This window comes from Prenolepis imparis, unplaced genomic scaffold, assembly GCF_030444845.1.
Source record: "Prenolepis imparis isolate NDT839.2.m4 unplaced genomic scaffold, iyPreImpa1.0 SCAF_6, whole genome shotgun sequence".
Lineage (NCBI taxonomy): Eukaryota > Metazoa > Arthropoda > Insecta > Hymenoptera > Formicidae > Prenolepis > Prenolepis imparis.
The window spans coordinates 12,234,306-12,257,663 of record NW_028141164.1 but is presented as its reverse complement, the minus strand read 5'-3'; the positions used below and the strand labels follow the sequence as shown (position 1 = coordinate 12,257,663).

At 36.3% G+C, this 23,358-nt stretch overlaps 1 protein-coding gene across 2 annotated transcripts; it reads left to right on the top strand.

The window, feature by feature from the left end:
* The first annotated feature begins 26 nt into the window (after positions 1 to 26).
* On the top strand, positions 27 to 23,341 carry LOC145936915 (potassium voltage-gated channel protein Shaw). 2 transcript variants are annotated; one of them, XM_083039570.1, is made up of 5 exons: positions 27 to 540; positions 4,501 to 4,879; positions 6,163 to 6,342; positions 9,547 to 10,588; positions 13,016 to 23,341. In XM_083039570.1, exons 2-5 carry the CDS (start codon positions 4,553 to 4,555, stop codon positions 13,078 to 13,080), a joined length of 1,614 nt encoding a protein of 537 aa, XP_082895696.1. In that variant the 5' UTR covers positions 27 to 540; positions 4,501 to 4,552; the 3' UTR covers positions 13,081 to 23,341. The 2 variants fall into 2 exon arrangements, with proteins under 2 accessions (XP_082895696.1, XP_082895694.1); XM_083039568.1 differs by having other exon boundaries at positions 6,148 to 6,342.
* The last annotated feature ends 17 nt before the right edge of the window (positions 23,342 to 23,358 follow it).

The following is a 23,358-nucleotide window of genomic DNA, read 5'->3' as shown; positions in this document are numbered from 1 at the left end:
CGACGCCGTCACCGTCGCCGTCGTTGTTCCTCTCGTCAGATCAGTTCCGTACGCGCCGCAATCGAGTCGCCCGTCGGTGCCCCTCGTCACATCCGCAGTCGATCGGTCACGGGGGACGACGACGCGAGCCGGCGATGATGATGATGATGATGAGTCGTCCGCGCTGGTGTTACCGGGTGGCGACGCGATGAAGGCCTGATGATCGTCCATTCGCGAGCACGGCGACGGGGAAAACGCCCTCTGCGACCGCGGCGCGTTCTCCCTACCTGACCTGACCTTCTGCCAAGAGGGACGGAAAGAGAGATAGAGGGAAAGAGGAAGGGAAGGAAGAAGGAACGAGGGAAACTCGCTCGCGCGAATCCAGGGACGAAACGGACCTCGACGTAGTGCCTATACGGTTGAATTGTGTGACAGATCGTCTATCGTCGCGGGGAGCGCCATCGTGAATAAGCGACTAGATATGGAGAATGCGGAGAACCGGAGCAGTGCCGTCGAGATGTCGCGGAAGATCTCCGAGACATGAAGAGAGCGCGACCGAGGGTGGGTATTTTTCATTCTCGAAGGAGCGAACACGAGGAGAGAGAGAGAAACTTGTGCGGGAAAGAGGGAGAGTCGGGGTTGTCGGATGTTGTGAAAACGTGCTCGTGTATCACGAGGGATACCTCTCTGTGGAATTCTCCGGGAGAGAAGGAATGTGGGGAGGTGAAGGATGTTCAGAACGAAGTGTCACGCGATCGGAAGGTTAATCTTTACGAGTCATCTCTCCAGCCAATATATGTAGAATCACCCCAAACGGATTATTCTCAAGTTCATCTTCAACAAACGCGGAAAAGCCTTCGTTCACGTTACTCTACAGCGTTCTGGGTCGCTGTAGACCAGTCGATTCGTTCGCGCGTTCGACCTACTCCGGTATTCCAACATTCTCAGTTCAGTCAGACGCCCCATTGATTTCTCGCGGATCGGTCGTCTCCTTTCTTTCAATCTCGCTCCTAGCTCACATCGGCTTCGGGTTGGATCAGATCTAACCCCCGGGTTCCCCGCTAAGGAACTATATCTCATGAAAACCAAGGAATATTCGCGAAGGCGAACAAATGCGAGAACAGAGGTAATGCCATTACGGGGCGCTTATCAGCCTCTGCACGCAGACTATCGATTCTCGACGAGGGGTTGGTCGACGCCGCCTGACGACCGACGTCGTCGTCGTCGTCGGCCTTTCCTCACGTTAATTCGCTGGCTTCGGCCACGCGAAAGAAGGTGATCAGCATGGTGATTAGAATTCCCATAATACGCGTATGTACACGAGACCGAGTCGTGTCCGAGATCATTCCTCCCCTTCCACCCACCCTCACCCTCCCACCCCCTCCAGCGCCGGTCGATCGTCATCCCTCGTTCGAGAGAACGCCGCTCGTGCACGTGCGAGAATACACGGTATGTACGGGCGATGACGTCATCGGGAATGCGCACCGACCTCGAAGATTCGATCGGATTTCATCGATGCTAGACGTTTCCCGCCGCCGTCAGGGTTGATTTAGAATCCGCGTCCATGCGCCCTTATTCTAGACTCAGTAGACTCTGGCGCGTCGACCTCAGATCTCTGATTGCATCTCCTGATGATGATGATGATGATAGGTCTGTTCTTTTTAGCTGAACTGGCTGTACTAGTTCAGAATTTATCTTTTTTGCTCTACATTGGAAGAAAAAAGATAAACTCTGAACTAGTGCAACCAGTTCTAAAAAGAACAGACCTGATGATGATGATGAGAATGATAGGTCTGTTCTTTTTAGCTGAACTGGCTGTACTAGTTCAGAATTTATCTTTTTTACTCTACATTGGAAGAAAAAAGATAAACTCTGAACTAGTGCAACCAGTTCAACTAAAACGAACAGACCTGATGATGATGAGGATGATGAGAATGATGATGATGACGTGTCGGAATCCGGATGGATGGCGCGCGATTTTTCTACGCGTATCTGTCACTTTGTAATATCTGTCCTTCTAGCTGATGGTTCTTCCTTTGCGATGAAATTCCGCGAGTGGATTGATTTGATAATCGAGAAACTCTGGTCACGCAGGAAACAGTAGTCGCATAGCCGCATCGTGTGCTAGCTTTTATTACTGTATAACTTTGCACACACACAAACACGTATACACAATTGTAGTACAAAGCGACACAGGATTGAAAAACCGATACCACTTTCCTCCCTCCCTTGATTCACGTGACACCTTTTTTTTTATAGGGTTCCACTTTTACGCGGTGGAAGATCACGCGGTAAAAATGTTCCATACAAATTCTACGTCGTCTCTCTCTCTCTCTCTCTCTCTCTCTCTCTCTCTCTCTCTCTCTCTCTCTCTCTCTCTCGTGAATTTGCTTTTTTATTTTATTTTTTTATTATTATTTTTTTTTATAAACTTGGCTATTACGAGTGTGAAATCTGCGCCGCGGAGTTTAGATTTAAATGATAAAAAAGATACGTCGGAAAAGGAATGAATGCAATAAAAAAATTTTTAATATAATTTCTTCTAGATATATATATTTATTTCTTTCTTTATAGCGCTTGCGATGACATAAATTCAGAAACTTTTATTCGATCATCATTTTCAATTGACACGTCATTTCTTCGCACGTGAAAATAAAAGTAAAAGTTTAGTAGCAAATGCTTTCTCTCCCAGTTCGGGTTCAAGACTAGAATATCATCTTCGAGCCCCTTTTTACACGTCGGGCGGGAAATATCGATACATTAGGTATGCGTGCATAATTTGGCGCAAATGTATTGATGTTACACGACCGAGAAAAGGTTACTTAGAAATGTCCCTCACGAGAGAAGCTCACGTATAAATAATTCAACAGCGACAAAAAAAATAAATAGCAAAATCCTAACGAACGAATTTATATTCGCGATAGGTAGACATAAAAGACGTTGCAAGCAAAATAATTGTGCATATACAGTTGTAATAGATATTTCTTCAGTGATTTTAATTTTGTGTATTTAATAGTTTTGAAGCCTTCTGTCAATGAACAGATATCCGGGTGTCCAAAGCAATTTTAAATGTCAAAAATGTATCGGAGCACATAATTTAATTTAATAAAATTGGTAATTGAGAATTTATTATTATTTAAATATAATATTTTTTTATATATAATTTAAGGGAAAACATATAAATTGATATAAATTAAGAAGATATTTTTTCATATTTATTTTTATAATATTATACATATAAATACAAAATTTAATAAAAATAATAACAAAATACAAAGGGCTTTCGTATTTGGAAATCTCTTAAAAAATATGAAAACTGTTCGATCAGCTGTTATACAGAAATTGTCGCAATACAATGTATCTAAAATACACAGCTGATATCTGGGTATCCATACATTGATGGAAAGATGAAAAATTATGCCTTGACAGAAGGGTTAATCCAATTCAATCCTCTATAATTGTATCGTACATATTTTAATCGTAATCTCCTCGAGTTTCCGCGTTATAACAATAGCTTCTCTTTCAACGTTTGTTTCTGAAACTTGCCTTTTTCCTTTTTTCTTCCTGAAACCTGGATGAATGTGATTCTCTCAGACACACATACACACACCCGGGATAGAGTCGGCGCAATTCCGAGCTATTTGTGAGACGTACTCTTGAGCCGGTATAAGCGGCTTTTGATTAAATGTCAAACGTTATACAATTATCGTAATGTTTAATTTAAGTGGAACAGAGAGTTTCGATTCACGCGGATGCTGAAATGATCTTTGAAACTGGTAGATCTTGAAGTAGAAACGACATACTTCTCCTCGGAACTACGTCACGTAATCCAAATTATATTACGGAGGGATATTAAAGCGGAACCGGGATAATACATTACGATAAAATCATTTATCCTTTTAGAATCGCGTATGTGGATATGTGATTTTAACGTAACACTGAGAATAAGATTTATGTAGCCGATTTCAATCACGAGCTTTCCGAAATCATTGCGTAAATATTTATTGAACGCGAATTGTGCGAATACGAGCTCTCGTCGTGTGTGTTTTGACAGATTGACAAAGCACGTGGAGATTTCTCAAATTTCTTCTCTAAAGAATTATTATATCATTACTGAAATAAATTATTTTATCATTAAAAAAATTACTACTATATAAAAAATTGTTACTAAAAAAATATTACCGAAAAGAATTATTTAGGCGTGTTTTAAAGAATTTAAATTAAAATCGATAAAGCACGTGGAAATTTCTTTAGCTAAAGAATTATGAAATTTTATTACTAAAAAATAATTATTATTAAAAGAAAAGTTATTACTAAAAAGAATTATTTATGCGTTTATTTTAAACAGGATTTAAATAAAAATCGATAAATTAATAATTAATCATCACGTTCAATAAGGACAAACAAATTAAATTATAATACTCTATAAATAGAAGGTTTAATCGGATTAAAAACCGTCGACCTTGAGGAACGATGCCGAATTGGAGCGGATGACGCGACGTGAGCGCTAATTGTTCGCAGATCACATGGGTTTCTTTGAGTCGGGGCCGGCGGTAGCAGAGCCGTGATCAAAATGAACTTGATAAACATGGACGCGGAGAACCGCGTGGTTCTGAACGTGGGCGGTATCCGGCACGAGACGTACAAGGCGACCCTGAAGAAGATCCCGGCGACGAGGCTCTCGCGGCTTACCGAGGCCCTCGCCAACTACGACCCGATCCTGAACGAGTACTTCTTCGACAGGCACCCGGGCGTCTTCGCCCAGGTACTCAACTATTATCGCACCGGGAAGCTGCACTATCCGACGGACGTCTGCGGCCCGCTCTTCGAGGAGGAGCTCGAGTTCTGGGGGCTCGACTCCAATCAGGTCGAGCCCTGCTGTTGGATGACCTATACGCAGGTATATCGTTAAAAAACGTTCGACATTCTCTCAAATGTCCGCGCCTAATCACGCTTAAGCGTGCACCAGGACTGATGCACTCTCAGAGTGTGTGAAAAATGGATGTACATTTTTATGTATATTATATAATAAATATGATATAATAATTTATTATATAATAAATGTAATATAATAATTTATTATATAATAAATGATATATTATATTATATTTATTTATATCGTATATTATACATTATTATTATTATATAATAAATATGATATAATAATTTATTATATAATAAATAATATATATTTATTTTTATTTTATACATATTACAAATGGAGTACTTTATAGATTTATATATGAAAAGCAAAATATACAGGATGTTCCGATAGATAAATTTTTCCAGGGTATTTAACGGAACGAGATAACGAATAGAAACGAGTTTGTAGTGTATATATATGAGTATTTTAATTTAGAATTATCTTTTCGGACACACTGGAAACATTTATCACTGATTCATTCCTATCAGAAAATACGCCTTCTATCATATTCAAATTTCTTCACAATTTTAATGCACAGCATTAACGTCTTTTCACTCGAGTGCTCTTAATTATCAACGTCTTTCTCTTAATGGCAATCAATTTTAATACTCTAGCCAGAATCTACTCCGTGAAAGATGTGTGATTAATTTTACATGACGCGTTTTACTTTTTTAAATTCATTCCTCCAAATCAAATAAGATTACGATATCCAAAACGATAAAAATAATAGAGATGAAAAAGCATAATGAATAAAAATGAGTATTTAATGAGAGATTTAAAATCATTTTTTTTTTTTTTTATACATATTCCTGAAAGCAAATCCCGTGAAAAGAGGTATAAAATGTATGATTCAATAATATATGTTATGAGAATTAATCGTTAATTATATCTTGAATCTAAAAATTATTTGTCGGATAAAATAAATCGGATAGAATAAATTTAAATAAATATACATGGACGAATATCATGTCGACCGATCAAAGGCAAATTTAAATAAATATATATATGGAGAAATAACCATGTCACAGCTGATCAAAGCCGAACAGAGGTTTCTTTTTCACGCAAGAAAGCACGCAACGCGCGCAATTTCGCTTTTTTTTTTATCACGCGCGCTTTATCTCCCGCAAAGGCAAAACAAAAAGCACACTCGAAAAGGAGTTTCGCAGGTTCGAATAACAATCCTTGTTGCATCTCTCTCTCTCTCTCTCTTCTCCCAAACCCTTCGCTCCGACGACACCTTGCAGCATCGGGACACGCAGGAAACGCTGACGGTCCTCGACAGGTTGGACCTCGACACCGAGAAACCTACCGAGGAGGAGCTGGCCAGGAAATTCGGCTTCGAGGAGGCGTATTACGAGGGGACCCTTACGTGGTGGCAGAAGCTCAAGCCTCAGATGTGGTCACTGTTCGACGAACCTTATTCCTCCGTCGCAGCCAAGGTACGATTCAAGTGTAATTGATATCCGAGGGGTGTCTCACTCGTCAAAAATGTGTACATGCGAATTATCGAGAATTCTAAGTAATTCCATGTAATGCGTCGTAATTATGTTAATTCTTCTTTTTAATTAATTTTAAATGAAATACAATATTTAAATATTAGTATTGTTTAATTTAGTAAGAAAAAGGTAATTAGAATGATCATAAAAAGAAATGTTCAGAAAAATAAATTTATGAGATATTATGAGAGAAAAAGATATGAATTCGTTTTGAGATATTATTGTTAAATCATATATAGTATCAATCACTAGCGGATCCTGACGTCGATAATGGGGGGGGTTTTGCAAAATTATTTTATTTAATATTTTTGGTTTCATGATTAGCTTTTATTCCAGGATCAACGATATCGATAGCTCTTTAATGTTTATTTTTCTTTATTTATATTTTTTAAACAAATTCAGCAAAACTGTTTCTTTTAATTTGCAAGGGGGGGTTAACTCCCCCCCCCCCCCCCCGGATCCGCCAGTGTATATATATATATATATATATATATATATATATATTATATAGATATAAAGAATTTCTCGCCTAATTATTTTCATGCGACGAAATTATCTCATCATTTCGTCCTATGTTTGACTTAATCTAAACTTAACTCCTTGAATGCGTAATGAGTATAATTTCCAGTGTATCTTATACATACATATTGTATATATTATATAGATATAAAGAATTTCACCTAATTATTTTCGTGCAACGAAATTATCTCATCATTTCGTCGTATGTCTGACTTAATCTAAACTTAACTCCTTGAATGCGTAATGTGTATAATTTACAGTGTATCTTATACTTTTATATATATATATATATATATATATATATATATATGTATATTATATAGATATAAAGAATTTCGCCTAATTATTTTCATGCAACGAAATTATCTCATCATTTCGTCGTATGTCTGACTTAATCTACACTTAACTCCTTGAATGCGTAATGAGTATAATTTATAGTGTATTTTATACTTATATATATATATATATATTATAATATATATATAATATATATATATAAAAGTATAAGATACACTGTAAATTATACTCATTACGCATTCAAGGAGTTAAGTTTAGATTAAGTCAGACATAGGATGAAATGATGAGATAATTTCATGCACGAAAATAATTAGACGAAATTCTTTATATCTATATAATATACACATATATATATATATAAAAGTATAAGATACACTGTAAATTATACTCATTACGCATTCAAGGAGTTAAGTTTAGATTAAGTCAGACATACGACGAAATGATGAGATAATTTCGTTGCACGAAAATAATTAGCCGAAATTCTCTTTATATCTATATAATATATACAATATGTATGTATAAGATACACTGTAAATTATACTCATTACGCATTCAAGGAGTTAAGTTTAGATTAAGTCAGACATACGACGAAATGATGAGATAATTTCGTTGCACGAAAATAATTAGGCGAAATTCTCTTTATATCTATATAATATATACAATATGTATGTATAAGATACACTGGAAATTATACTCATTACGCATTCAAGGAGTTAAGTTTAGATTAAGTCAGACATAGGACGAAATGATGAGATAATTTTGTTGTACGAAAATAATTAGGCGAAATTCTTTGTATCTATATAATATATATTATATAGATATAATATATATATTATATATATTATATAGATATAATATATATATTATATATATATTATATAGATATAAAGAATTTCACCTAATTATTTTTGTGCAATGAAATTATCTCATCATTTCGTCCTATGTCTGACTTAATCTAAACTTAACTCCTTGAATGCGTAATGAGTATAATTTCCAGTGTATCTTATACATACATATTGTATATATTATATAGATATAAAGAATTTCACCTAATTATTTTCGTGCAACGAAATTATCTCATCATTTCGTCGTATGTCTGACTTAATCTAAACTTAACTCCTTGAATGCGTAATGTGTATAATTTACAGTGTATCTTATACTTTTATATATATATATATATATATATATATATGTATATTATATAGATATAAAGAATTTCGCCTAATTATTTTCATGCAACGAAATTATCTCATCATTTCGTCGTATGTCTGACTTAATCTACACTTAACTCCTTGAATGCGTAATGAGTATAATTTATAGTGTATTTTATACTTTTATATATATATATATATATTATAATATATATATAATATATATATATAAAAGTATAAGATACACTGTAAATTATACTCATTACACATTCAAGGAGTTAAGTTTAGATTAAGTCAGACATAGGATTAAATGATGAGATAATTTCATGCACGAAAATAATTAGGCGAAATTCTTTATATCTATATAATATACACATATATATATATATATATATATAAAAGTATAAGATACACTGTAAATTATACTCATTACGCATTCAAGGAGTTAAGTTTAGATTGAGTCAGACATAGGATGAAATGATGAGATAATTTCATACACGAAAATAATTAGGCAAAATTCTTTATATATATGTATTATATACAATATGTATGTATAAGATACACTGTAAATTATACTCATTACGCATTCAAGGAGTTAAGTTTAGATTAAGTCAGACATAGGACGAAATGATGAGATAATTTTGTTGTACGAAAATAATTAGGCGAAATTCTTTGTATCTATATAATATATATTATATAGATATAATATATATATTATATATATATATTATATAGATATAAAGAATTTCACCTAATTATTTTTGAGCAATGAAATTATCTCATCATTTCGTCCTATGTCTGACTTAATCTACACTTAACTCCTTGAATGCGTAATGAGTATAATTTACAGTGTATCTTATACTTATATATATATATATATATATATATATATATACACTAGCTGATCTCCTGACGTCGATAGCTCTTTAATGTTTGTTTTTCTTTATTTATATTTTTTAAACAAATTTAGCAGAACTGTTTCTTTTAATTTGAAAGGGGGGGGGGTTTACCCCAAAATTCCCCCCTAGGATCCGCCAGTGATGTGAAATAATGCGTAATTCCAGAAAAAATGTACATGTATTGCGACAATGAGACACCTCTCGTTAACATCGATATGGTGCAAGATTCGCTAAATGAAAGAGCGATCAAAGGTAAACGTTGCCATGTCTGGATCTTTCAGATAATCAGCATAGTCTCCGTTTTCTTCATTTGCGTTTCAATACTCTCGTTCTGCCTCAAGACCCATCCGGACATGCGAGTGCCGTTGATCGTGAACCGTTCGGTAAAGACTGACAACGTAACGTCCTGGGTGGTGGACAAGACCCGCACCAACGCCCACGATGTCTTCTTCTACATCGAATGCGTCTGCAACGCCTGGTTCACCCTCGAGTTCTTGACACGCATCACCGCGAGCCCGAATCGCTGCGACTTCATCAAGAGTTCGGTGAATCTGATCGATATGGTCGCGACCCTGAGCTTCTACGTCGACATGGCGCTGCAGCGATTCGCGGCCCACCTGGAGAACGCCGATATCCTCGAGTTCTTGAGCATCATACGGATAATGAGGCTGTTCAAGCTCACCCGCCACTCATCGGGCCTCAAGATCCTGATACAGACCTTTCGCGCCTCGGCCAAGGAGCTCACCCTCCTGGTATTCTTCCTCGTTCTCGGCATCGTCATCTTCGCCAGTCTCGTCTACTACGCGGAGCGCACCCAGTACAATCCCAAAAACGACTTCAAGAGCATACCGCTCGGACTATGGTGGGCCCTGGTGACGATGACGACCGTCGGTTACGGGGACATGGTGCCGAAAACCTACATCGGGATGTTCGTCGGCGCGCTCTGCGCGCTGGCTGGTGTCCTCACGATCGCCCTGCCGGTGCCCGTGATCGTTAGCAACTTTGCGATGTATTACAGTCACACGCAGGCGCGAGCCAAGTTACCGAAGAAGAGACGCCGCGTACTGCCAGTCGAGCAGCCACGTGTGAGGGCACCAGGCGCGCCGCCCGGTGTGTCCGGCGGGCCCGGATCCGTCGGGCCCCCTGGTTGCGCCCAACAGTTGTCGCATCTGCAGTCCGCCGGGGGCGCGGTCCCCACCGGGCCCCACGTAATGGGCCAGACCCCCGGCGTCGGATGCCCCGGCGGCGGACAAGGACCGCAGAATCGCCGAATGAACGCCATTAAGACGAATCATCCCAAGGATCCGTTCGCCACGAAAACAGGTAACTCGAACGCGCTCGATTAAACAAATATATATTCATTATTATATTTTATTTATTTATTATTATATATGTTATATATATTTATTATTATGTATAATTTATATATATTAATTTTATTATTTATTATATTATATACAGGGTGTATCTAAATAAGTGCGAAAAATTTTAACAGATGATTCTTTGTCGAAAATTAAGGGGGGTTTCTTATATAAACATATACTCTTATATCTCTCTCTGAGAAGTTAAAAATTAAATAGGGGTTGTTAGTTTCATCTCCTTATAACGATACAGGAAGAAAAAATATTAATAATAATCCTTTTTATTAAAATATCCACCAAGTTTCATTTTTTAAATTTGTCTAAAATTTGAGAAGAAAAATAAAAACTTAATTTTTACCTCCCTCTTTAGAAAAGTGTAACGTCTCAGGAATATGAGTATATATTTATATAAGAAACCCCCCTTAATTTTCGACGAAGAATCATCTCCTAAAATTTTTCGCACTTATTTAGATACACTCTGTATAATAAAAAATATATGTTATATAATAAAATATATATATATATATATTTCATTATACATATATTATATAATATATATGATAAAAAAATATATATATTATATATGCACGAATCTCGCGAGCTCGACTCTCGTTTATCTCCTGTTAATCTACCCGCTACGCAATGAAAATTATATAAAAGATCAAGATATATTGTAATTGACACCGATTTGCCACTCACGCTGTAAACTGATAGAAAATCTGATTTCAATTATTTCTGGCCATTTTTTTGCATGGTAAAAAAAATTCTGATTAATTTAATAATTTGACAGAGATTAATATCTGACACAAAGATGTTCAGTTGAATTCAGGACGCAGATTTCTTTATATATGTGAAGTATAGATTATCCGTTTGTGGTGCGTGCTGCTTTATCCTTATTCACGAGAGACCACATCATCACGCGATGCATTTTACTTGGACTTTTTAGATGACTTATCTACAAAGTTGTTTTAAGCGCGCACAAAGTTGATATCTTTGACTGACCGTATTGAAATTTATACCAAATCGTTTTTTTTTATCGCGCGTTAATAAATAGGATTACGGAAGAACTGTGAGGTGAAAACAGGAAAAGATAGGCCATGAATTAGATTAACATAAATTTTGCGAAATCCTGATTATATAGTGACTTATATACGCGTTTTTTCCGTTCTCTACATCGAAATAATCCCTCGTATATTCTTTACGAATTCAAATTTCGCGTGTTAATGCTCGTGTCGTGCACGAAGATGTAAAGTGAAACGTTGCAGCAAAGCGCGCACGTGTACGTTTGACACATAAATATAAAATACATACAGAGTGCAACAAAAATGTGGGACGCAACTTCAGGGAGACATTCTACTCATTGAAATGAGCGAAAAAGTTCATATAAATATATGTCCAAAAATGATTTTTTAATTGGCTCCTTCGTCCTGTCAGGACGTTTGACAGATGTTGCTTACAGATAATTTTTGGAGAACGATTTGGAAAATATTTTACTTGAGAATAAATTATTATTAAGATACAGTGACCGGGAAAAATAAAAAGCCACCTTTGGTGGCTCTATAAGATTGATTTGCTTCATAAAGATAAAAAAATGTTATATTTTTTTATAATTGAAAATTAATTAATCAAGTGTTTTCAATTGAAAAGGAATGATTTTTTATTTAACTCTATATTTATTTCATACAATCATATATTTAAGAGTGACAAAATAAAAAAGTAAGTTAAGATAATATAAGGTAATATATTTTAATTTAAAGAAATAACAACATTATTTTAATTAATAGTTAATATGATTTTTGTTAGCTTCAATAACTTTTTAAAGTCTTCTTAGTTTGCTTTCAATTAAATTTTTCAAATGTTATAAATCCAGATTCTTTATTTTGTCACTCTTAAATATACGATTGTTTAGAAATAAATATGGTAATAAAAAGTGATTCCTTTTTAATTATAAAAACACTTAATTAATTTTCAATTCTAGTTATAAAAAAACCTATAACATTTTATTTATCTTTATGAACTAACCAGTCTTATAGATGAGGTGGCTTTTTATTTTTCCCGGTCACTGTATATTAAAATTATTTTCTATACGATTGTAACATGAAAATGACACATTTTTGGATATATACTATATGATTTCTTTTAAATAGAATATACGCTCCTGAAAAAAAAACAGTATGGATTTCTAAGAAAATAAGTGTCAAAAAAGTGTCATTTATTTAAAATTCCAGAAAAATGCGTCGCGTGGCAAAGATTGACAGAAACGTCAGACGGCGAGTTCGCGCGATTTTCGTCGAATCTTAAAAAGCGTCTCTCTCTTTCGCGACCGAACCAAGCAAAAAGAAATCTCTAGTGTCTCTTTTTCTTTTTTTCCTCGTATGGTGGGTTGCAGAGGAAGACCGGAGGAATTGTAACCTACGAACCAACGGGACCAAGAGAGCCGGAGGTTTGGATTAAAACCCATTTTGCGGTCGGTAGAGCTCTCACACAGAGACGTCGGCTATCACTCACTGGGTCGGAATTAATTCGGAGCGAACGGCGCGGCGTGTACCACCCCCTAATCAAAGATTGTCCTGTAAGATCCGTAAAAATTCATCATTCAGGAACGCGCTTTGGAAAGTGAGAGAGAGAAAGAGTGCGTGTATGTGTGAGCGGCGAAGGGGGAGGGAAAGGGATGGGAAAATTAATCTAATACCTCGCCGCATCGCCGAGAGAAGCGTTGCGGCTTCTTTTCTTGCCCATTTCACATAAAAAATTTAAAAATAAGAAAAACAAACGGCTAGGTAAAATAAACACTGCCGTGACGAGCGTGGCGGCTGAGATCCGACCGGAAAAATAAAAAGAGACGATAAAAAAAGGTCCCGCGGCGGCTGTCGCCGAATCGCAAGGAGAGTGTATATCTGTTGTTTATCTGGAACACACGTGTAGAATTAATCGAGAAGAAGAGAGAGGGAACGACCCCTCGAGCCGCTTTGCGAGATCCAGGAGGGCTGCTCGGGGTAGTTTGTGTACTCTTATATACAGTGATGTCTGCAGGATTTTTTTCCAGGGGGAGGCATAATTAAATTTTTTTTAATTTTATTTTACTTTATTTTAATTTTTTTTATATTAAATGTGCAAGGAAATTCCAGTGTTTATTCAAAGGGAGAGCTAATGCTTAATTTTCTGCTAATTCCAGGAGGGAGGCAGATGCCCCCTCTTGCCCCCTTGCTTATGTATCTTCTTCTCGTTAATTCTAGATGCCAAATAATATTAAATATATGTTCCGTCGGGACGAAAGAATGAAGAAGGTAAAAGCCGAGAGTCTCTCGATGGTTATTCGACCACGAGTCATCAATCAATCTAAATAGGGGAATTGTGTATGTGTGCAGAGAGAGAAAGGGAAGAGAGGGAGGGAGAGAGAGAGAAAGAGTCAAGAAAAATTCTCGTGTAGCAGGTAGACAACTTTCCTCCTTCCTTTGCTTCATGATTTGTGTTTTTTAATCTTCGTGAAAGGAATAATACAAGCAATTTCATTGGTATATCGGATAAACGAATCGATGTGTATCGGCACTTATATATATATATAGATATGTACATATATATCGTCGAAAATGTTTTTTCGAGAAAAATTTTATCCAGATATTTTTTCCTTTTCACCGCATTCTGATAGATATATATATAAATACGTCACGCGTTGCAATTATTTTTATTTTCTGCGCTCTAGAGAGACGAGAATATTTTTATAATTTATTTCTCTTCTCTTCTCGATCGTTTCTTAGCCGAGTCGCGCCAAGTAATTTCGGATATTCCACTTTTTATATAGAGACTCAAGAACGTCTTCAATGTTTATTCCTATACGTTTCCTTGCCTTTGATTTCCTTCGAGTAATTGGCGATTAACTACGGGCAAACCGGAAATATCCCGCAAAGAGATCCGAATGCAGCCGAACGTCTTATACCGTCCACCAGACCAGGTCGTGTTTGTGATTCACAAGCGTAAACATCGCACCCGCGTGTGTGGCTTCTAAATTTAAGATACATAGATGACGATGTTGATGATGATGATCACCTCGAGATTAAATACACACACACTCGCGCGCGCACAGTAAAGGAAAAAAAAAGAACACCCGGGGACGTAAACTTCATTAACGTCGATACGCTATATACGTTTTCCATTGTCGATATCATCTATACACTATACGTTTTCTCGATTGAAAAAAAAAATCGATTACTCATCACGGAAGAAAGCCCCGCGTTCTACTATCTTCCGCCAGGCATCGCGTCTATATCCATATCTACTCGCGCAACTGTATATTATTTCCATCGTTAGCTCCTCGTGTTTTTTCCCCCTTTTTTTCCACGAAATTCGTGTAAACCGCTAGAACGGAATGAACGACAGTGGAGATTGCATCCCCGCATTGCAGCAGTGTTTTATATAGCAAGGTTATCGATAGATATATCTACACGTCGTAGATTTTCACTCCTCCCTCCGTATATGTATGTATATATACGCGCCTACTGGTTAGGGACTTGGTTATTCTCACATCGCACATTCAGCATCGTACATTTTGCCTGATCCTACCGAGAGATTCCTATTTTCACCGCCTATCTCACGATAAATGTGGCGACTCGTTCGAGATTCTCCCCCTTCTATCGACTTGATATTGTCGCAACTTTATAAACTCTTCCGTCAAAGTTTTTTTGGTATCCGGATAGCCCAAGAGCAACTTTAAATGTGTCGGAACTTTTCTCCCCGCCCGAAACAAAGTACAAAGGGTCTTTGTGTTCCGGAAACTTCCTAAAATATAAAGGGAAAGAATGTTCAGCTGCTATAAAAATTTGTCGCACTGCGATGTGTCAAAAACACCAGTTGGTATCCGGGTACCCATATATGATGTAAAGGTGAAAAATTGACAGAAGGGTTAAATTAGACGAATGAAATTCAGAGAGAGAGAGAATCGCGCAGCCACGTTTGACATTGATGCGGCGTTAAATGAGCGGTGAAAATGTGGAGGACCTTTATCTAGACGGGATCACCCCCTCGATACACGACTACCCTTACTTAGGACGGCCGCTCTTTACATTAGGTGCGGCGAGGATCGCGGATCTGTATCACTTTGCGCACCGTGAATATCGCCGGGACCAATCCACGAGCTCCTCTGTGCCCTAATAATTCGTAATAATCCTAATAATTCAAGATATCATGTGTATAATATCAATGGGAGAAGAAAAAAAAAAACAACAGTCTATCTCAAGACTGTTCTTCTATTCCTCCACACGGGCGAAAGGAACACAGAGTCATAGGCTCGCGTATGTCTGAGAGAGAGAGAAAAAGAGAGCGTCTCTTTCTACGTCATGTATATGTGTGTATGTATGTATGTTGTGTCTGAAAGGGGCGGGAAGGGCGGAGGGGGTGGGGGTGAGAGAGAAAAAGTGCAGAGAGGGATGACAAAAGCATATCACATAGGCACACATATGTGCGATCACAAGTATACGGATCTCGCGGGAATATATACATATATTATATATAGGATGATTCTAAATAAGTGGGAAAAATTTTAGAAGACGATTCTTTGTCAAAAATTAAGGGGTCTTTCGTATAAACTATATACTTTTATATCTCTCCCTGAAGAGATGAAAATTAGGTTTTTATTATTCTTTTTTCTTCTTAAATTTTAGACAAGTTTAAAAAATAAAATTTGGTGGACAATTTCTACTAGTAAAAAGGATATTTATTAATATTTTTTTAATTTTCTTGTATCGTTATATAAGGATGTAACTAGCAACCCCTGTTCAATTTTTTATTAGAACTTTTTAACGGGTCGGAACGTGGTTATCTAAAAATATATGTTAAAAAGCTTGATTTCTTTAGAAACTTTTTAATTTCTTTTATTTTTTTCGTAAAATCAATAGCTTGCAAACAAAATTAAAATTAAAATACGTTATCAAGCATAGCACGGTGCTAAATGGCATAGATTTCAAGTTATGAGAAGTTGAATTTTAAAATAAAAAAAAGCAAACAAAACAAAATTAAATGTCGAGAAAAAATGGAACAAAAACAAAATTTGAGAAAAAAATAAAAATCTAATTTTCACCCTCCCTCTTTGGAAGAGTAATTTCCTCAAGGAAGGATATATAGGAGTATATGTTTATATGAGAGATCCGTCTTAATTTTCCATATAGAATCATCTCCTAAAATTTTTTTGCACTTATTTAGAATCTTTCTGTATAATTATATATATAAAAAAAAAATATATATATATATACAATCGGCATTTCATTCTCGTAGACAATCGTCGTTTCTTCGACAAAATAAATCGTATTACGCGTGTTCGCGTTTCCGTTCGGGACAGCCACGTTCTTTCCTTCAAAATTTCGAGGGATGCATCTTCAAAACACCACAGAGCAACAACTTAAATAAAATTTCGTAACCGTCTGTCTTTTATTCGACGAGAGAAATCGATCGCATTCGATCACGTTCTAGCGTTAATGAGACTGTAAAAAAAATATTCTCTCTATAAGCGTACTAAGGGATCTCAAACCTTGGATTATAATATTATAATACACAGACACACACAGACACACATTGCAAGTTCCCCTGCAAAGTCCACGTTTTGATTTGCAAACACGAGTAACATAATATCGCGCTTCTCTCACTCCACTCTCTTAGAATAATATAGTTATATACGTAGCAATATACCGTGTTTTACGACTATCGTATTGTTATAACCTTGATATTATTTGTTACGCACAATCGTTGCTTTTATACAATGCATGTGTTTATTCTCTGTAATTAATGTCCAACTTTATACACCGAGTACCTGATACGATATGAATTATTGTCATGAATTTATTATTGTCGTTATCCTGTTTTTGATTCGAAAATTTCCGCGGCTTCGTAAAATCTTAATAATACGCAATAATGACATTTAGCAATAAGATAATTATCTTGAAATTAAAAAAATACTCGCACGCGCAAGAAAACGTTTTTGACGCGTGTCTCTCTCTTATATTTTACAATAAATAAATTACTGCCCGATATATATATATATATTTGCATATAATTTTTCCTGAGCTACGTATGTATACATATATGTTGAATCCGCTTATAGCGAGACAGCCTAGTAAAGCAGAAAAAAAAAGAATGATTGATATGCCGTTGAAGGAAGAAATTGATGAAACGACGATATAAATGTCTCATCGCGCAAACTGACAAGATGCTTTTCGTAGGGAAACCCGTATATAGAAACGTACGTTTTATTATTACAAGAGAAAGAAAGTTTACATTTGAACGTTAGAACGAAATGCAAATTATTAATATTATATAACAATGGAGATGCCATAAATATATGAATGATTAATAAATCTCCATTATGCAAATCAGGCTAATGCGAAAAGTTGGGAGCAAATTAGCATTTAAATAGTTCCACGAGGTGAAGCTGACAACACACACAATTAATTAAACCATCAACTCTCGCAAGTTGGACGCTCACGAGAAAGAAAAAAAAAAAAAAGAAAGATATGCTTGTCTCAGCAGCAGAGACCCGGGCTAGAAAATAGAATTAAAAATATATATATATATGTGTATAACAAATCCTTTCTACTAATTTTAATTCTGTTAGCTCGGCCATGTGTGCATTATGTCGTATAAGATATTTTCGTTTCATAAATGTGTTTATAAAGACTGTACATTTTTAATTTAATAAGCATGATTTTCCCAGATTACTTCTATATTATTTTAATTTATAAAGCATGTTTTTCCCAGATTACTTCTATATTATGTTCGCTCACCGACTGGACATTTTTAATTTTACAATTTAAAATTTTGTTACAAATGATACCCCGATAATAAATTTGCGATTCTTAATAATTATGTTTTATATCTGATCTTTTGATACTCAAATCTTCAATTTGTAAATTGTCGTCAAAAGTCACACACACGAAACATAAAAAATTTTCTCGGTATCTCGAATCGTTACGGAGATATTCGCGCGTTACACTTTTCGCCAAATCGAATATATACCTATGTCATTCCCCTTCGGTCTAGTGCCTAATAATAAGAATGTATGAATAATTTGCGCTGGAAAAAGGAGAGCGTTTTCAACATTCGCCCTCATTTATGCGCGCTGCTATATACCGCTGCTTGAGTTTGCTCGCCTGTTTCACAATCGCCCGGATTCTTTGTGCCTTATAAAGACTGAAACTTCCATATCCAGGGTTGTGCATCGATTCTTGCGTGTTACGTCCTCCTTATACCCGCCTTGTCATTAGAGAGAGAGACTGTACACTCTATGTAATATCTATGCTGCGCTGTCCGCCAGGTAGCCAAGTTGAACAACTCCGAGACAGGTAAATGCAAGGAAAATTAATCCGCTTCGCGCGATTTATTTCGCCGATGGATGGAAAAGAATGTCGAACATAGCCCGATTGAACGACTATATTACGTGAACCTCTGATTTTTCACAACACACGTCTCTTCTCTTCGGCCCGTCATTTTAATTTAGAAAAGGTGTCCACTTTCAATTGAAAATTTTGAAGATAAGAATTTTGAAAATATTTAAATCAATGCAAATCATATGTAGAATGTAGAATATATTTCATTTGAGTATTTTGGACGATTTGGCACAAATTTTTCACAATTCGTCACTTCTTCAGCCAGTCATTTTAATTTAGAAAATATCTCCTGCATAAGAGAAATTGGGAAATTAGGAAAATTTGAATTAAAAATTGAAAATAAGAATTTTAAACATATTTACAATGCAAAATATAATAAAGTGTAGAATATATTTTATTTGAATATTTTGGACGATTTAGCACAGAATTTTTACAACACTTCTCCAGCCCATCAATTTAATTTAAAAAATGTATTCTTTGTAGGAGAAATTAGGAATTTAAAAATTTCCAATTTAAAATTAAAAATAAGAATCTTTTAAATATTTAAATTAATGCAAACCATATGTAAAGCGTAGGATATTTTTTATTTGAATATTTTGGGCAATTTGGTGCAGATTTTTCACAACACGCGCCACTTCTCATCGTTTCAATTTAAAAAATATGTCTGTAGAAGAAATTGGGAAAAGTCCAATTGAAAATTGAAAATAAGAATTTTTTAAATATTTAAATTAATGCAAACCATATGTAAAGCGTAGGATATTTTTTATTTGAATATTTTGGGCGATTTGGTGCAGATTTTTCACAACACGCGCCACTTCTCATCGTTTCAATTTAAAAATATGTCTATAGAAGAAATTGGGAAAAGTCCAATTGAAAATTGAAAATAAGAATTTTTTAAATATTTAAATTAATGCAAACCATATATATAGAGCGTGGAATATCTTTCGTTTGAGTATTTCGGGCGTTTAAAAGCCCGCAGATCGCTTGCGAAATTGAAAACGGGCGCGAATGGACATAGTGTGTAGGTATAGGTATCGTTTGAAATGAAAGAATTTTCATTGCTCGCAATTTCTTGCATAGCAATAACACGGCGAGCATATGACATGTAACACGTATATCACGTCAATCGTCGCGCAGCCCTGTAAATGGAAGCCAGCCATAATTCGACCCTGAGTAGACTATACTACGTGTCGTGCCGTATACGAGTATATTCACCCATACATACATATATATATATATATATATATATATATATATATATACGTGCATTTCGCGGAATGCTCGCATGCACGTTGCAATATTCAACACTGTTGACTCTCGAAATAAGAAAGCAGAGAGAGCCTTTTGCGTCAGGATCGATGCCGCGGAGACTCGAAATGCCCCTCCATTCCTTCCCGAAGAGAGAAACCCCAATTCGCGTGAATTAAAGATCGAATGCATCCACGCTGCGAGAGCAATCTTCCCCGAATCGATATCATAACGTGACACAGCTGGGAATCCCCGAAAAATTTTCATCTTAAAAATAAGTCTGGGATAAATAGTCTGATCCCCTAAAGCGATCTTTGTTTCATCCAAGTTCTTAAATTCGGGACTAGAGGGTCAAGTTTGACAGCAGAATAGAGTCATCGATACTCCAAGAAGTCTCGAATGACCCGTTAAAACGACAAGAAATGGAGAGGGGAAGGGGGAAGGAGAGAGAGAAAGAGAGAGTGTGTGTATTAATTAAAGGAAAAAAAAAAAAAAAACGATGCATATCGGGGTGGCATACAATGAGCACGCACGCACAACAGTTTTTCAGAGAAGAGAGAGAGAGAAAGAGAGAGTGTGTATGTGTGTGTACAGACTTGTGTGTGCGCACACATTGTGTTGTGCCCCTATACCAGTGTTGCCTACCTAGTCGCGGTAGCAGACACTTTATGGTACCTAACTACTCTTTTTTCGCGACGGCCACCAGCATAATTTACGATTATTAGCATAATTTATGGCGATGCGTATATACTTTCCACCATCGCACCGGTTCGCTCCTTTCGCTTTACGTTGACCAGACCGCTTGGGATTGCCGGGTTCTCGTTTTTCCAGACTCGCGATTTTTGCATTTCCGCATCTCGAACCTTGATGTGAGAAAATAGCGCTATTCATTAACTTTTCTGTCAATAAACTCTGATCTTCCGAGATCAATTAGAGTCTGATGGAATCATCGACTTTTTTTCAATCCAGATCAAATGCCAAAAATGCGGAAAATTTCTTCTAAAATATAATGCTCGACGCCTAGCTGCTATAAAAAAATTATTACAGTGCAATATGTCGAAAAATACATTGATGGAAAGATGAAAAAAAAATCTGTACTGATACATTATTGATGGAAAGGTGAAAAAGAATTCTGCATTGACAGAAGGGTTCATAAATATCGATCGCACTTATATTTGCTTGCTCGTTAACTTTATTCCGAGTATACGTTTCGTTGTCCGAAGATCAATCTAACAAAAAGGACGCGAAGAATCCTGGCGATCCTAATCGACTGGGGCTCTCGTCGCCTTTCCGAAGCGTTTTCCGTTGGTTCCGCTGTCGTCCATTTTCCGGATCAAGGATGGAAGAGAGTCCAGTGGTTTTCTAATACCAGTTTTCTATATAATACGTAGTAATATCGATTAATAATTAATTATAATAACGAGACGCGCGCAGGTGATGCGGGTGCAAATTGAGCCGAATCCTCTCTCTTTATGCAGTCCGGATGACGCGATAATCCAAAATAATTGACGCAAATACATATATTCGGCGATTTATATATACCTATTCGATAATTTTTTCTCTATCAGGACAAAAAAAATCTCGAGAAATTTTTCGCATCTCTCTGGATTTAATGTTAATGTCATCCTTTATAATAATCGAATCTCTCGCATCGTCTGCGCTCATCGCAATCATCACGAAAATTGTACAGTGCTCCGTTGTATCGCTCGACGATGTAAATACAACGACGAACGTCCGACAATTTTTTTCGGGAACACGTAGCTAATCGGTCGTGGCGGGGTGCTTAATCGATTCGAAGACGTATGATTTATATCGACGAGTTTTCGATCCTCGAGATCGACGCCAATAATCAGCATTTTTTTTAATTAAAAAAATATATATATTTAAATTTAAAAAAATATATTTACGTATTATATTCAAAATGATTTAAATATGACATATGGATTTATATCTAAATATGTACGGCCTCGCGACTTCTCTCGCGGATTAAACACCCCGCGAACGCCCCGCAATTGTATCGATAGATTATATTAGGACAGAGATTAAAAGAAAAAAGAAAAAGAAAAGAAAAAAAAAGAAACATGTGCTCCCTCTCCCTGTCCCCTATTTCCTTCGCCTCCCTCCTCCCCCCTCGCACCAAAAGTGACCATCAAGTACACGCGCAATCACACACCGTATTCACGTTCACCGCCCTATCTCTTTAAACGCTACTTAACAGTCCTTTTGACTTTTCGGTAGATAGATGAATGACGTATAATTTTTTTCGAATTTTACGAAAGCGACAAGCGTGTCTCGCCGAAGTTGACAGTTCATTCGCTGTCGTCGAATTACATCTCCATTATCACGCTCTAATTTTATATTATTAATATTATTATTATTATATCGTTATTATTATTATATACACGCGACACACTTAGAGATATAATATGCGAAATAGCTTGACGTAAAGAGGCAAGACTGCAGAAACAAGGACGCAATCTTGGCCTCTTTCGAGGCAGAATGATCGGTGTCTCTTCTGGGAGAGCGATTCGAAGTGATGTTGCCACATTGTCTCGTCGATACCATCTCGTGTCGACGACATTATAATTTATTCTTGTAACGTCATTATATATCGTTATCGCTAACGATCCGCGATCGTCATCGGCGCCTTCCGCGGCGAAGTAACAGCCACACATTACATATTACATATTACATATTACACATTACATATTACACATTACATATTACACATTACATATTACACATTACATATTACACATTACACATTACATATTACATATTACATATTACACATTACATATTACATATTACAGATGAGCGTTTTGCGCTAAATCGCTCGCGATCGAATAATTTCGACGGAGAGATTCAATGCCTCGTGATTAAAACAAAACACACATACTTACATACACGTCGCGTATCGCGGCCGATGATGATCGTGATGTAATCGAACCAGAAAAAAAAGAAGCGGGACACAAAGGCGAATTATACATATATATATAAATATATAAATATCTATCACTATATCGAGAGTTGTGCGCTGCGTTTACGCGATTTAAGCTAGTTCATTTGTAAATAAAAACTATTTGACTCTTTGACCTCTTGCGGTGTAATT

What these genes read in the sequence shown, in the direction of transcription:
- LOC145936915 (XM_083039568.1), top strand. Translation starts at nt 4,553, where the DNA reads ATGAACTTGATAAACATGGACGCGGAGAACCGCGTGGTTCTGAACGTG. An exon ending in ATTCCTCCGTCGCAGCCAAG is followed by an intron (nt 6,343 to 9,546) that starts GTACGATTCAAG and finishes TGGATCTTTCAG; the next exon opens with ATAATCAGCATAGTCTCCGT. An exon ending in TCCGTTCGCCACGAAAACAG is followed by an intron (nt 10,589 to 13,015) that starts GTAACTCGAACG and finishes GGTGGGTTGCAG; the next exon opens with AGGAAGACCGGAGGAATTGT.